The following is a 17,116-nucleotide window of genomic DNA, read 5'->3' on the forward strand; positions in this document are numbered from 1 at the left end:
ACTCTGAAAGGCACTTTAGCACCATAATAATAGTGCAATTTCCTCTGGAAGAAAGCCGTGTGATAGAGAAAGCTTTGCTAATATGCCCAATTGCTGTGTGATTTAAATCGGACTCTCTCAAAACATTTTACCTGCTTTAATGACTCTTTATCATGCTCTGGTGTTATTATCTTTATTTTAAAAAACCAGAAGGCAGAGCCACTGAGGAAAAAGGATCTAAAAGAGAGACAAATTGTGTGACATAATTAAGGTATCAGAACTCAGAAATGGCTGAACTGGGGGAGGAGAAAGAGAAAGAGAGGAGGAAGGAGAGAGATATAGATGGACGACGAGAAAAGCTGAGAACGAAAGAAAACAGGTATCTTCTCTGCATCTGTGGGTTTCACATCCTTCCCTCACCTTTTATGCAGAACAGACCAATAGCTGAGCTAGCAGCCGCCTGGCGGATGGAGGGCAGGGTGTCACAGGATTGAGGAACCAGGAGGCCGAGGAGTGAGCCGATTTTAAAGTTCTCTGGTGCCTGCAGGACAAAGGGGGACCCCAAGGTGACGGGGTGGCTTGGCGATGTCCCAGGATAGTCCCAACACTGGATATTAAGTCCCTTGTTCCTTCCATGCAGGCCCTTAGAATAGAATGGAATCTCAGACTTTAAGGGCGGTGGTCAAGTAAGCGAGCAAGCGAGCAAAGACGCTCTGGGTTAGGACAGACCTCGCTGGTGGTTCTCCGGAAAGACCCCACCCGGGACTGGAGATCCGTCACGCACGAGTTTTGGATTCCAGCGGCCTCAGGGGTCCCTGCTGTTAGCAAAGCAATGCCATCCATCCATTTTAGGGGCTTCCTTACCTCAATATCATTTGTCAGCGCTTTCGCGGTGATCTGGAAGGCTCTTTCCCTTTCCCACTCTTTTTGTGAAACAAACCACATTCGGAGAAGCTGTTGGTCAAAAAGTAGAAGTCTTTCCTTAGTATCCTCGTATTCATTCGCTCTCGTTCTCTCGCTCTTGCTCTGCCTCCTCCGGAACGGCGTGCTGGCCTCCCCACAAACCCTTTTTAAGTGGGCTGGCCCTACATGGTGGGCCACGTGGGTTGGGCTGGACGAGTCCCTGTGACAAGGATGAGGCAGAGTTTGGAGGGTGCCTTGGAGCACCGATTAGGGACTATGGGAGTCAGTTTGAGCAGTGGCCCTACTCACATTGACCATTTCTTGACAGTCCTCTGCTTTCACGTTATCCCACATCATGGTCCTCAGCAGCTTCCCCAGAGCATCCATGGATCGTTCGTAGAGAAACTGAAATCAAAGTGAGTGCGAGGGTCAAGCCGAGGGGAGCAAGTTCATTCATTCTACTCCACTCTGCACTCCCCTCGGGCCTCACCCCCTCGTACATGAATGTGCTCCGTGTCCTTGTCTGTCTTGCCCTCATTTTTGAGTTTTTCCAGAGGTGGAAGGGGCAGCAGCTTCCGGATGTTCTCCTCAAGAATATTAAGATGGTCATTCAGTGAGAGCTGAGGTTTCAGTTTACTGAAACGAGAACCACAGGGAGGAGTGGATATTATGTTGACAAACAAAACATAACCCAGTAGAATTCCCAAGAACTGCCAGTCTGAAGGGACTGAAGGGGTCAGGTACATTTCTGATGGGCTGGGATGTTGAGGGAGGTGGTGATGGAAGTAGAGAGAGATTGGGGACATAGAACCAGACTGTAGCAGTGGGCATAGTCCACACGCTTCGGGTCTAATTTATTAGAGTGATAAACAAACCATCACTTGCTTTGCATTACTTTACCCTTTACTATATGATCTAACATTAATCTACTTGTTTTCTTCAGCACTTGACTGTGTGTGCGTGTGTGTGTGTGTGTGTGTGTGAGAGAGAGAGAGAGAGAGAGAGAGAGAGATTGATTCTAAGTTTGGAGCAGTGAGTTTTATAAATTTCATATGTCCTCTCATGTTATATGTAATGTCACACATGCTATAGGTTCTTATAAATGCACAAGTGAATAAATGATAATGGAATCTTCCTTCTTTTGTTCCTTTCTTTCCTTCCTCTCTCTCTTTCTTTCTTTCTGACATATAGTATAGACATTACGAGGATATAAACAAACTTGGAAAAATGTAAATGTTCAATAAACATGAAAAACTCCATTTGTTATTAAATAAGTGTAAATTAAGACAATACAATACCACTTGTCAGCAACCAAATTAACAAAGAAGTTAAAAATGATGACACTCTCAGAGAAAGGTGAAATTGGTTCTCTCACTGGAGAATAAAAGTCAGTAACAGCTGGGACAACTCTATTGAGTGTTAAATGTGTTGATAGATGCTGAACAATCTTCTCATCCTTACCGTCTGGCTGGCTGTTTAAAAAAACTTATTGAGCTATAATTTATGCACAACCAGCTGCATCCATTAAAGTGTGCAATCAAATGAGTTTCATACTCATGGAACCACCACTATAATCAATATAGAACATTGTTATCATCCCCCAATTTTTCCTCATGCTTCTTTGCAGCTTGTCTCTTTCTCTACCCTGGCCCAAGGCAACCACTGATTTGCTTTCTGCCATTAGAGATTAGTTTGCAAGTTCTACAGGTGTCCTGTCCATGTGAGGATAGCCATTAGCAACATGTGGCTATTGAACACTTGAGTTGTGGCTGGTTTGATTTAAAATAGGCTGTAATTGTAAAACACACTGGATTTTGAAGATTTAGTATGAAAATCATGTAAATTATCTTATTACTTCTTTATTTTAAATACTTGAAATAATATACTGAATATATTAGATTAAAATTAATTATTAAAATTAATTTAACTTGTTTCTTTTTACATGTTTAAAAGTGGCTACTAGAAAATTTTAACTGACATATGTAACTTGTATTATACTTTATTTCTACTTGACAATACTGTTCTGGAGCCTGGTTAATTCTTAATTGATCTTCAAGATTTATTTGCACTTTCTTTAAACCTCCCTCATCTTTGTAAACATGGCAACTTGTGCCTTCCCTTATTTTGCTTCTTATCGAGTTTTAGAGAAATTATGTGAATGTGTTTTGCATTTATTTCCCCTAGCTGACTAAAACTCCTTCAGAGCAAGGCTGTATTTTGTTCGACATTGTCCTTTTAGAACCTAGCTCAGTGTCTGATACATGGATGCAACTCAATAATATTTATTGAAATGAATTGTCAACTTCTGTAATTAGAAGTTCAGAGAACACTTTTTGCACAAGGGTGTTCACCAAAGTATTACTTATAGTTTTTAAAAACAAGAAATAAATGTGGCAATAGGAGGTTGATTAATAATTAAATGTAACAATATGAGGCATATCTATGTACCAAGATATTAGGTAGCCATTAAAAATGATGTTTTTTACCTTAACATAATAAATGCCACATATGAAAAGCCTACAGCTAACATCATGCACAATGGTGAAAGACTGAAAACTTTCCCTCTAAGATCAGGAACAAGACAAAGATGCCACTTCTATTTAACGTAATACTGGAAGTTCCAGCCAGAGCAATTAGATAAGAAAAATAAATAAGGGCATCCAGATTGGAAAGGTGAAGTAAATTATCTCTGTTTGCAGATGACATGATCTTATACATAGACAATCCTAAAGAATCTACAAAAAATATTAAAACTAATAAGCAAATTCATCAAAGTTGCAGAATACAGAGACTTTCCTGGTGGCTCAGTGGTTAAGAATCCTCCTGCGAATGCAGGGGACATGGGTTCAAGCCCTGGTCTGGGAAGATCCCACATGCCGTGGAGCAACTAAGCCTGTGTGCCACAACTACTGAGCCTGTGCTTTAGGGCCTGAGTGCCACAACTACTGAGCCCATGTGCTGCAACTATTGAAGCCTATGTGCCTAGTGCCCGTTCTCTGCAACAAGAGAAGCCACTGCAGTGAGAAACCTGTATACCGCAACAAAGAATAGCCGCCGCTTGCCGCAACTAGAGAAAGCCCATGCACAGCAACAAAAACCCAACGCAGCCACACACACACAAAAAAAGTTGCAGAATACAAAATCAACACACAAATATCAGTTGCATTTTTATACACTTAAACAATGAACCATCAAAAAAAGAAATTAACAATTCCATTTACAATAACATCAGAAAGAATAAAATACTTAGGAATAACCAAGAAGGTGAAAGACTTGTACACTGAAAACCACAAAATGTTGCTGAAGGAAATTAAAGAAGACACAAATAAAGAGAAAGACATTCCATGTCCTTGGATTTGAGTATTTATTATTGTTAAGATGTCCATACAAAGCAGTCTACAGATTTAATGGAATTCCTATCAGAATCCCAATGACACTTTTTGAAGAAATAGAAAAATCCATCCTAAAACTCACATGGAATCTCAAGTGACCCCAAGTAGCCAAAACAATCTTGAAAAAGAACAAAGTTGGAGATCTCACACTTCCTGGTTTCAAAACGTATTACACAACCACAGCAATCAAACCAGTATAGTACTGGCATAAATAAACAGACATACAGACCAATGGAATACAATAGACAGCCCAGAAACAAACTCTAGTATATATGGTCAGATGATTTCCAAGAAGGGTTCCAAGACCATTCAGAGGGGAATGATATTGGATTTGGCAATGATTTCTTGGATATGACACTAAAAGCACAGATGATGAAAGTACAAATACACAAATGGGCCTACATCAAAATTAAAAACTTCTGTGCATCAAGAACACAATTTAGAGTAAAAGACAACCTATGGAATGAGAGAAGATATTTGCAAATCATATATCTAATAAGGGGTTAATAACCTTATAGAGAATAGAAAGAATATAAAATACATAAATAACTCCTACAACTCAACAACAACAAAAAGAAAGAACCAAAAAAAAAAAAGGACAAAGGATTGAACAGACATTTTTCCAAAGAAGATATACAAATAGGCAGTAAGGCTATGAAAAGAGGCTCGAAGTCATTAATCATTAGGGAACGGCAACTCAAAGCCACAATGAGATACCATCTCACACCCATTAGGATGGCTACTGTAAAAACAAACAAACAAAATAACAAAGTGATGGCAAGGATACAGAAAAATTAGAACCCTTGTGCACTGCTGGTGGGAATGTAAAATAGTGTCACTGCCAGAGAAAACAGTATGGTGGTTACTCTAAAGATAAAAATAGGCTTGACATATGATCCAGCAGGCCTACTTATGGATATATACCCCAAATAATTAAAAGCAGGGTCTGGAAGAAATATCTGTGCACCCATGTTCATAGCAGCATTATTTACAATAGCCGAAATGTGAAAAACACCCATCAGATGAATGTCCAACAGATGAATGGATTAACAAAATATGGTATACACGTAGAATGGAATATTGTTCAGCCTTAAAAAAGGAATGATATTCTGATTCATGCTACAACATGGATGGACCTTGAAGACATTGTTCTAAGGGAAATAAGCCAGGTGTCAAAAGATAAATACTGTATGATGCCACTTATATGAGTTACCTAAAGTATAAAATTCACAGAGACAGAAAGTAGAATGGTAGCTGCCAGGGCTGGTGGAAGGAGGGAATGAAGAGTTGTTTAACGGGTACAGAGCTTCAGTTTTGCAAGATGAAAAGAGTTCTGGAGATTGCTTTGCACAACAATGTAAAAGTACTTAACACACCGAACTGTACACTTAAAAATGGCTCAGATGATAAACATGTATACTTTACCACAATCAAAAATTAAAAAAATTAATAAAAAATGACTGATGTCTGTGAAGAGTTGGTAATAACATGGGAATATGTAAGATGAGGTGAGAAAAAAAAAAACAGGATAAAAAGTCATATGCAGAGTAGAATCTCAACTCTGTAACCAACATGGAAGACTAGAAATAAAGACCTGGAAATATACCAAAATGTTGATAATAAAGGGGGGAGGATTGGGATGATTTTTATTATTTTTAAAAACTTTCTATAGTTTCCAGGTTTTAACAGTGAACTTCTATTTCTTTTACTGCAGGGGAAAAATATTATTTTAAAAACGTGCTTAAAATTATTATCTTCTTCAGGCTTATTGCTGCTAACCAAACTAGGATGTGATTAAGGGTTTCATATATTTCTAATGGGACGATTAAAATTTGCCTACAGGCCAAGATAAATTATTTTTGCACAGAAGTTTCAGTCCTCATATATCAATAAGTCTGACTCTTGTAAGCAGCTCCGTTAGTCCCTGTGAGTCAACAAATGATCAGGCTCTCAGTCAATTCTGTCACTCTGGAAAGAGAAAAAGCCCCCATTTGAAATAACCTGTTGATGAACTGTGTTCATGTTTGATCCGTGCACTAGAGTCTGCACAGATCGATAAGTCAGTTGATCAGAATGAGGATATGGGGGAGGAAATATTTTTTCAATGAGAACAAACAAAAAATTCTCTACCTGAGGTATCTGATGGCAATTAAGACTTTCCACCGAACAGGGCTAGCCAAGGAATCCAGGGGCTCATCCCTGATGAAGTCCTGCAACACAGAAAAGGAGGTAAACTGTCTCAGGAAGGACCAGGGGAGTTTCTAGACACAAAGAGGTGGAAACCTCATTGGACCGTTGGGCACCCTCAGGCGGAAATACGCCCAAGGTCTGTTCTTCCGGACTGGCGAGTTTTACCCATTACCTGCACTCTTGGTAATGAACTTCTCAGGGTTTTGCCCATGTCCTCCCTGCACACTCACCAGCATGTAACTCAGCAGCACCTCCTTGTAGGAAAACTTGAACTTCTCATCCTCAGCATCTTGGACAGCAATGCCAGTTTCCGTATACTTCTTATAAAACTTATCTGCAGATCCATGTCCTAAAGCAAAATGACTCACAGTGCAAGCCAGGGTCTTAGGCACCACACCCGGTTCTACAAATAGGGTTGAAATATGTGCCCAGACAGGAGTGACACTCTGCTCCTTTTGCCATCTCCACCTTAGTCTCGGATCCAAGTTGCAGGGAAGTTGAGAAACTAAGGTCAATCTCCAGCCCCTCCAGCTCCCATCATAAACTGAGGTTTCTCTAGAGCAGTGGCTTTCAAACATTTTTGATCAGAAATCAAAATAGGGAACAGTTTACAATTCTACCCAGTACTTACATGCACAATATAGTGAATATATATATATAAAATACATAACTGAAATAAAAGTTTTATGATATTTATTATTGCTATGTGCAATGTACTCTTCTATTTCTCTTTTATTTCATTACAAACATTTTGCTGGTTTTGATCTATTAGATATATTAAATTGATTTCATGATCTACTGGTGGTTTACAACCCACAGTTCTAAGAACAGTGTTCTAGTTTACAGTCTAACTTCCAAACCACCTAGAACCAAATACAGCTCCTTGTTCTGTCTTAAATTAGGTTCAGGGTTCCTGGCTTCAGAACTGGATTAATTAGTTATATTTTGGGATCTTTTCCTGTGGAATCAAATCAAGAGAACATTTATGCTTACTGTACTTCCACAGAGCATAATTTGTATTCAGATATATTTATACTCAAACACAGGTATTCAAATATATCACATATGCTGCATACTTTGTTCATCACAGCCATGCCCAGAACCTGAAAAAAATCAAAGGCAGAAGCAGACACCAGAGCAGCAGTTAGAGTTCCCTCATCCCAACAAAAAGACCGACCCATCAACCTGAAGGACAACAGTGCCGAGTCCTTCCAACTGGTGGGAGCTGTTGCCTCCCTCTCCCAGTTTCAAAGGGAGACCCTGTACACTGGTAGATTCTTTGCCCTGGGTGAATCATGACTAAACTACAGAAAGCAGCATAAAGATGTCAAGCCTTTGGGCTTCAGCCTTCTCATTTTAAAGAGGCTCTATCAGACTTTGGTAAGAAAAAGGGTATTAAAGCTCTTGGCAGAAAAAGTGGTGAAAAGTTATAAAATGAAAGTTAATAGGGCAGCTGACTTTGGAATTGAGATATAGTTAGTTCTGTGACCACGCCTGTGTTGAAAATGCAAATTTGTTTCAACGAAATTGATACATGAGGGAATACTTTTAGCATATTCTGAATTTTGAGTTTGCTTATGAACAGTTTTGTCCGTGAGAGCAAAAAGGTGCAACAGTTGAACTGAGCCGCATAGGAAGACTTGTGCACATACCTCGAATATCCGTCAGCTGCCTTCGTTTACTGGGTGTGATGAGCTGCTCTAATTCAAATCTGGCATTACAGCTGTTTGTCAGATTTCAGATAACCCTCTTTCCCACCACCATTTCATAGTAGCTCATAAATTGCACAGCTGACTTCAGGTGTTTTTCAAGGAAACGTGCCGTCATTCCTTGGTAGTATTTATATATTTCCTAAATGTTTTTTAAATTACTTTTGAAAATTTAATTCCGTTTTTTTTTTAATGTGTCATTGATGGGGTATTTTTGAATGTTGTTCCCCTCACCCCATTTCCCCCATAATCCCTGTGGTTTTTCTGGTACTATCTTGTGCAAATGTTGCCTTATAGCAGAACTGACCTCAAAGTGTCCAGTGATCTTTATCTGAAACATCTTTGTCTCTTTCCTTTTTTATTTTTATAATAATTTTCCTCAATGATGGACTAAATATTAATGTAACATAAAACATCTTTGAAAATTTTGTTTTCAGTTCTCATCATTGCTTATCAAATTTTGGGTATGTCAGAATCACTTTTTGAGGAAGGTGTTAAAATTACAGATTCAGTGATCCATCCCTGAAGACTGATTCATTAGGGATCTCCATTTTTAACAGGCTTTCCAGGTAATTCTCATGCAGCTGAGGTGTGAGGATCACTGCCCTACATCCTTCCACTAGCATGTACCTTTATCTACAATACCGTGAGCTCCCTATGAGTCCATTCTTCTCACCTACACACATGAATAAATGTCAAGAGCACAGATTTATCAAATAGGTGGTTTGTGGAGGACACAGAAGAGGAGATAAAGGAACATAGTGTACAATACCTAACATCAAGGTGCTGTCAATCTAATGGAGAAGCAGATGTGCAGGTAATCAACGAAAACCCCTAAACCTGGCTGTGAATAAGAATCATTCATAAACCTTTAAAAAATACAAATGGCAGACCCCACCCCAGACTTACTGAGGCAACCTCCCTGGATAATGACTCTGGGAAGCCATATTTTAAACTTGATTGCTAGGTGGGTCTTAGGTGGCTGACTTGGTACTAAATCAGCAAAATGGCTGAACTGACAACCTGTAGAAAGCATTTTATTAAAGATACAAAAAGTGCTATGGGGGACAGAAATGATTGGATGAATTCCAACTCGGTTTTGTGGTTCCGAGGCAGAAGCATCCTTGGCATGTTGAGGAGTGTCAGGGATGGTCAGCGTGGCTGGGATGATGGTGGAGTGGGAAATTAGTACAACTTGAGGTGGATTGAGTAGATTGACAAGTGATGCATTTTATTCACTTAAAAATACATAAATGGCTCTTACTGTTTGTGAGACACTCTTTTAGATGGCTTATAAGTATTACCCTATAAAAGGTTAAACAGCTACCATTAGCAACTCATCAGAGACTATTACAGGGAAGTAATAAGCCAGCTGCCCTAAAGTAGTACAGGAGTCACTGCTTTAAGTTTAAATGAGGGTGAGATCATGGTGGGTACAACTGGTCTAGGAAGGCAATGCGGGAGTGGTGGTATGTGAACTGCCCAAGGTCTTAAGAAAGAAACAAATCACTCAACTCTGTTTCATAATAAAATGTTCTCTTTCCGTAAGTTCTCATCCTCCAAACATACTATACCATACCCTATCTTGCCTTTGGTCTGTGTCCTTTGAGCATGAAGATTTCCAAGAGCTGAGTCCCTCCAAGTTTTGGGAACCCCAGCCTTGGAAATCGAGGTGGCCCTGTGTTGGTTGTTACCTGAGAGCACTGGCCATAAAGAAATGACTTGGGATGCAATGTCTTGATCAAGCCTGGGGAGGAGCTGCCTCTTGGGAGCATGGAGGGCCATGGCTCCATAGATTACCATGACGTCAGTCTTGGTCAGGCTCTTTTTCCCAGAGAAAATACCCTGAACAGGAGGAAAGAGAGACATAAAAAATATGACTGAAGGAGTTTCTTTTTCTCTCATATTTTTTCTTAATTCTATGGGCCACTAGGGAGTTAAGAAATGGGACTGAGATTATTACAATTAGTCTAAAGCTGACACTCTTGCCTATATAAATTTAAACACACAGGACGGTGTTGTGGATCTATCAGGCGTTAAGAGAGGTACCTGTGAGAAGGCTTGCATTAATTTTTACTCATTAAATTCTTCTCCTTTAGGGGAAGCAGAGTGTACACAATGGAAACTCTCCATGAGGCCTGAGCAGCTGGGACAAACCTAGGCACACACGGAGCTCCTTAGGGCCTCCCAGGTCATCATTAGTGACAGAAAGTGGAGGAGACTTGTTACCTAGCTGGTCATTCTTCAGGGCCTGGGTTCAGACAGTTCTGACCTGGAATAAAGACCTGGGGCCGGGAGCAGGTATAATATGGAGAAAGGATATTCACTGAAGCAGTCAGTGTCATTTGCCTTTGCAATGACCAAGGGCTTTGGAGGAGAAAATTCTTCTTTTTACCTTGCATCGATTCATGAAAAACTTTTCCCGATCTTGGAATGTTTTAAGAACTTTTAAAACAATTTCAAAGTGGTTCTTGGCACAGTATCCTAAGATAGATGTTATTCCCTAAAATCAGAAGAGATAGGGCATTTTGAGTTTATTCATCTATTCAACAAATATATACTGAGCACCCATTATGTGTCAGGAACTCTTCTAGGTGCAGGGGATACAGGATTGAACAAAACACATCAAACTCCCCAACCTTTTGAGTGTGCAGCCAGGGGAAGTGACTGAGAAGTGACATAAAGTGAACACATACATTTGGTAAGCATGTAAATGTAAATGTATAGTATGTCAGAAGGTGATAAGTGCTATGGAGATAAGAAAAGCAAAAAAAAAAAAAAGAGTAGAAGCTGCACACTGGGGGGAGTTGGCAATATAAATAGGGTGCCCAGAGAAGGCCTCAATACAAGGGTGACATGGAGAAGAGTCCTGAAATAAGCAAGAGACTGAGCCATTGGACTACCTGGGAAGCAGAATTCTAAACAGATAGAGTAAGTGCAAAGGCCCTGAGGTCCATCGAGGAGGGCAGAAGGAACAATCAAGGGGAAGTACAGGATGAGGTGAGAGAGGAAGTGGGGGTTGGTCTGGGTAGGGCCTTTCAGGCCACAGCCAGTAATTTGGATTTCTAATCTTAGACTAGTGGGAAGCCAGTGGAGGTTTTTTTGAGCTAGAGTTGACTGTCATTTCTATAGGATCCCTCTCCTGCTGAACGCTTACTATATCTCAAGTGGCTAAAATGTTGAAAGCTGGTAGCTCCTGTTTCATGCTCTGTGGTCATATTCCCCCCTTGCCCACATTCTTCCCACCTCTCTTGCTCGAGGCTCACTTCACCACTGTACCTTCATGGCAGTTTGTTTATGAGTCCTGTTACATTTCATCCGATTGCATAACCCGGCTAGAACCACCATGACCACTGTCACCAAGGTCTCAACCAGCACTGTTCTTAGTCCTCAGATACCAGGCCACATACTCTCCATTATCAGAAGATGCTTGGAAGAGATCTTTAAAGGCTGTGCCTGATGTCTCTGTGTTCCTTGGTCATGGCCTAAGATATAAACCTGTGTCTTTCAGCCTCTGGGTCCTGTCACGCCACAGTGCTCTGTGTTTCTCCTCTCCCAACCCATCTTCCTAATGTCTTAACTCCTTCCCCTACTTTTCCACCTATGTCCCACTGTCTTTCTATCACGTAAGTCTGGCAAAGCCCTGGATAAATCTGACTCCCCATTTGCCGATCACCTATCCCTACACCTCATCTGCAGGAGGCTACTGGAAAAATAAGTGACCCCACGGAGAAAATAGGTGCCAGTAGAAGATGATTTCAACCCCCAATGGGGCCCTCAAATCTGCACAGATGTCCTTCATCTTTCCCTGAGTCCATTTTCTCTCTCCAGTTCCTCACAGTTGCAACCTCAGCTCTCTTCTCCTAAAACTGTTCACTAAGCACTCTCCATGAATAAGAACTTTGAGAAGGGTTCTATTTTCCCTTATTTTACTTGGAAGAACCTGAGGGATGTAGGTAGCATGTTGTAGAGGCAAGATTTGAATCCAGCTAGTCTGACATCAGAATCAGAGCTCAGGTGTCACCTGAGGGAGAGAGTCATGCTCGGGAGATGGAAGGCCAGCAGGCTCAGTGAGACTAAGAAAGTTACGCGTTAAACACCTTACCCATCCAGAGTTCATTCACTAAGTGACTTGAGTGTGTGGGACACACTCAAGAACTTGAAGTAAAGTTAAGTAAGAGAGGAATTTGAGAAGCTCAAATGGATGTCACAAAGTTCATCTTTTAAAGTTTGTGAACCCCTCAGACGTTGAATGACGGCCATATTGTATGCTTATATCTGAAATAAACTGACATTGTTTCCTAGCCTAGAGCAGAACTAAAAGGGCAATTAGGATGGGAAAAATGGTGCTAGGAATAATGCCAATGAGAAATGTGATGACTGAATATCTGAGAAGGAACAGTTTGAAAAGTTCGGTAAGTCTAGTGGTTTCTAGCCATTTATGATGGGGAAAGGACCCTAAACATCTGAGAATTTCTGAGAAGAGTATATAACAAGACAGACTATGAAAATTTAGTTTTTACTAGCTGGTCTTTATTAGCCTTGCAGAGTTTTGATTTTTGTTTTTGTATTTTTTTTAACAGACATCCTCCTTTTTCTTCCACATTCACATATGCTCTCCAGCTTAGGCTATGGTAGGGAAGAGGCAAAAACACTTTGCAAAAGCTCTCCAGGTTATACTTATATTTTCTCTAGGTGGAAAACCAATCGTATATAAGCTTACTTTCAGCTTACAAGTTTAATGATTTTGATACTTACAATCATACTCTTAAGTTATAAAGCCAAGGTCAAAATATATTTAAAATACTCTTGTTAAGTGAGTGATTAAAATTCATTTTTCAATATTTTCACAAACCTGGTTAGATAATGCAGCATTGATATTTAAATAAGGAAGTTTCATTTTTCTGAATAATTCTGTTGGACTCTCTTGAATGCATGGATAATTCTGAATAAGTAAGACATTAACATAAGAACTGTCAAGAGGTTTTCCAGAAGGAATTCATTATCATTATCATGAGAGGAAATTGAAAGAAAGGGGTCCCACCTGGCGTTGATCCCCCAGGTGTTGGGAGCAGCCAGAGCTTCCTTAATCTGTGAGCTTACAAAGTCTGTGTCTTGGCAGGATGCTAAGGTGGTTCCCAAGGCTTTCCAAAGAAATTTCTGGAAAACAAAGGACAAGCAACACAGTTAAAGGTTGGAAAGCAAGACTGATGAAAAATGCAAAGAGTTAAAACAATCATTTGAAGAAAAGACATTGAGGTAACTTATGACTGCTTACTAACCATGTACTTTCCTATACTGTCTCTTCAAAGCGTTCCCCCCCACACCCCGCCAAGGCTCTGTCCTCTACCTGTGTTCTTCTGCTCTCCTCTATGCCATGTGCTCCACCATCATAATACCTTTCACTCTCTACTGTAATTTTTAATTTTCTTATTTATCTCTATGCTCAGAATTTCAGTTCTTGGTTGCAGAGGGTCTTATTATTTCCAGTGGACAGTCACTGGTAGCTAATAAGTGCTCATTGCATTAACATGCTCAATAAAATTGGGTAATTTTGAAGATAATGTCATCGGATATTCTCAAACTCCACAGTATATTGGCTTAGTTTATAGTTTAGGAGATTTAGAGTATAGTAATTTTGAGAATAATACTTTGTGTGCTCTACTATTATCTCTCTCCCAGGAGTAGAGTGAGTTGTCTGTCCAGAAGTGCTGCCAGAATGGTATTAGGAGTGAAAAAGAAAATTCACATAGGAACTTTTACACACGCATTGTGTCTTTAGTACGGAACTCTAAACTGGGGAGGGAAAGCACCCCACGGAGGAACACTGGAGGCGGAGCATGTGGGGAATCATTCTGTGGCTTCCACCTCCCTTACAGGTGGTGAGAATGTTGGATTCATTATGTATGCCAGCCCTACCCTGGTTACTTCTGCAGTGTCGGGATGGAGAAAAGGCAAGTAGGAAAGTCGTGTCTTCCTGTCATCTTTCGTTAGAGGCCATGTGTGATGTAGAGCTATGCCTGGAGGTGTGGGGCAGCCCCTCAGTGGCTTGTGTTTGAACAGTATAGCACACTCCTGGATGTAAATAGGTATATGAACATGTGTGTATATATAGCTATATAATACCAGATTGGCATCTCTTTAGACTGTCCATCTTGTTACACACAGGAGAGTAAAGTGGCCAGTTGGAAGTCCACTCTAAGGACCCTGCAGAGCTCCGAGGATTGTAGCTATGGAGTGGTCATTATTGATCAGAAAGGATGTATGGCACAGGAGGAAAGGAAAATCTAGTAGTAACAAATGAAGTTAAATTAGTACATTCAGGAGAAATTGTACACATTAGTCTGACTTGGGATGAGAGGGGGACCTAAGGTGATAAAACAGGTGGAAGAACTACCAGAGTAAGAGTAAAACCAGAGTAAGAATCTGACGAGGTAGCAGCCACTTCACTCTCGGTTGTCCAGGCAAAAGACCCCCATGATCATGGAATCATAATGAGGAAAACTGTTTACAGAACTGGAGTAAGTATTAATTGGGGTCAAAGCTGCTAGAGTCTATTTAACTCCATCTTGGGAGAAGGACAGGAAAGAGTCTGGAAAAGTCTTGTGCTGAGAAAAAATTTATTTGATCAGGAGGAAATGTGACTTACGTGTGAAGGGCTAGCTAGCCTCAGTGGCCCCCAGTACTGCTGATCTATTGCTTCTCTGCTGAATTTGGTCAGATTCAATGTATAGTGCATTCTTACTTGGGGACTTGGCTAGGAATCCCAGAAATCAGAAACCCAGAATTGGGGAAAAAAATGTCATTGATTGCAAAAATAGCCATAACCTTTCTATCCCACCTCTATCCACGCCTCCCTGCTTTGGGAGTTTGCAGCTCCTATCAAGACGACTCTATTTCTCCATTCCTTGCATCTGGGCTGGTCTTGTGACTTGCTTTTGTCAATGGAATTGGTAGAAGCAATAGTATGCCCCTTCTGAGCTTAGACCTCAGGAGACATTGCATACTTCATTGCCCCCACCATGAGAGCAAGCCTGGGCTAGCCTGCTGGAGGATGAGGGACTGCAAGTAGCAGAAAAAAGCTGTCCTAGTTAAGATCATCCCAGACCAGCCAATCCCCAGTGCACGGCAGTGAGGCTGGTTGAGATCAGAAGACTGCCCAGTTGAGCCCAACTCAAACTGTCAACTTGCAAAATTATAAGCTAACTAGGTGCGTATTATTTTAAGCCACCAGGGGTAGTTCGTTATGCTTCTAAAGCTAGCTGGTACACTTACTTTTCTGGTGTTAAGTGTAAAGGTTTAGAGCCATCTAAGCAGCTCATTGCTTGAATTGCTCTGCCTACTCATACAACCATTATCTTGGACTAATCTTGTGGGTTTGGAAGCTGTTGGGTGAATGGTACTACATGAGATGCACAAGGCTACTTCGTGTATAAGAAGATGAGTCATTGCTCACCAAATTTTTCTGATGGGTGTGTCTGCAGGCTGGATAGACCAATTTGGAGAATCAGTACTCTGTACCAAATTAGAGAGTCAGTCAGTGAGAGGAAGTTTGAAAATTACATGGAAGAGTTAGAGGTTGCTAATAAAGAATTTGGGGAAAGAGACACTTAATACTGGGAACACTTAATGACTTAGGAAATGTTTTTTCGGAAAAAAAAATTAGGAATAATATAACCACAATGATAACCACCATCTACTTTTTATTAAACACATGCCATGTGCCAGGCACTTCACTTGGGACTTTATATACTTTATCTCATTGAACCCTCATAACACTACAATCCTCAGAGGTAAATAAAATTTCCATTTTGTTGGTGAGTATACTGAGGCTCCAGAGAGGTTAAAAAATTTACTTAAAGCTACATAAGCAGTAAGTAGCAGAAGCTGGATTCAAACCCCATTTGGAATGGATGGTTACAATGTGGAGGGTTTGGTAGAGGTCATGTGGAGAGAGAGGAATGAAAGAAGTGGCCTTTGAGCATTCTTTTTTTTCAAGTTTTTAAAAAATTGTAGTAGATTATTTCTCGTAGCCAGACTCACAAGACTGGCCCAATGTAAACCAAGGCATAAGCTGCATTAAACTAGTGCTATGGTAGGGGCTGCTATTTGCCTTCCAGTATCCATTTTTCTTCCTTCTCTAGAACAGAACCCCTGAATTTTAGTTAGGCATGTATTTATCTTGAAGGCACTATACTTGGCAGTTTTCCTTGCAGATAGGTGTGGCCCTGTAACTTTTGGTCAAATGTAGGGTGAAGAGAAGGGAGCATTTTTCTAACCATTTCTTCCTCCTTTTGGTCATAAAGTAGAAGCTAAGGTCTCTGAGCTAAAAAACCAACCTTCTCAACAGAGGTGTTGCCGTAACTGTCCATTTGCTGGTTGAAATCCCGACTCAGTTGAATGGTCCAGGCTACGTCATTGATCTTCCAATAACGACTCTTTGAGCAACTGTTGTAGGAGGTGAAAGTCAGATACTAATGTGACGGTTTAATGTGCTTTCTTGGTGCTTTTTTGTTACAATGTATTCTAAAAGCATAAAGTATATATTACATGGGATTATTCCTTTTCTCATAACAACGTGTTCCGAATTCCCATTAAGAATTAGATGCACAGGAAGGGCAAGTAACTCCGTGTAAGTGCCTTCCTTTTTCCTTTTGAATAAAAATTGCCAAAAAACGTAAAATAGAAACTCATCCAATCTGAAACTTAAAATTGAAGTTAACATCTTTCAAGGTTTGGGTAGATTTGGAAAAAAACTCCATTTGTCAAAGTTAGTTTGCTTTACACCATACTAAGAAAGAGGGACATTTTTGGAATAGTGAATTAAATGCCTTGAAGAACCAATTAGATATACAAACACAAGTTGCCAACTTCAACTCGAGTCGTGAAATATTCCTCATTTCATCAATTATTTTGAGCCAGAGCCGCAATCAGTTGTCTGAA

General features: G+C 40.3%; 1 protein-coding gene across 1 annotated transcript in view; it reads right to left on the reverse strand.

Moving 5' to 3' along the window:
* Positions 1 to 17,116, reverse strand: part of MROH2B (maestro heat like repeat family member 2B) — a 57,935-nt gene that overhangs the window by 18,726 nt on the left and 22,093 nt on the right. The window contains 15 exon segments of the mRNA XM_089908810.1: positions 400 to 520; positions 844 to 933; positions 1,192 to 1,287; positions 1,383 to 1,518; positions 6,405 to 6,484; positions 6,695 to 6,780; positions 6,783 to 6,813; positions 7,541 to 7,567; positions 9,868 to 9,892; positions 9,894 to 10,018; positions 10,569 to 10,676; positions 13,218 to 13,240; positions 13,243 to 13,333; positions 16,513 to 16,602; positions 16,604 to 16,621. Of these exon segments, the coding sequence (XP_089764936.1) occupies positions 400 to 520; positions 844 to 933; positions 1,192 to 1,287; positions 1,383 to 1,518; positions 6,405 to 6,484; positions 6,695 to 6,780; positions 6,783 to 6,813; positions 7,541 to 7,567; positions 9,868 to 9,892; positions 9,894 to 10,018; positions 10,569 to 10,676; positions 13,218 to 13,240; positions 13,243 to 13,333; positions 16,513 to 16,602; positions 16,604 to 16,621 (1,147 nt within the window).

This window comes from Delphinapterus leucas, chromosome 3 (genome assembly GCF_059928025.1).
Source record: "Delphinapterus leucas isolate spDelLeu-1000000601 "Yukka" chromosome 3, BTC_Dleu_Yukka2, whole genome shotgun sequence".
Lineage (NCBI taxonomy): Eukaryota > Metazoa > Chordata > Mammalia > Artiodactyla > Monodontidae > Delphinapterus > Delphinapterus leucas.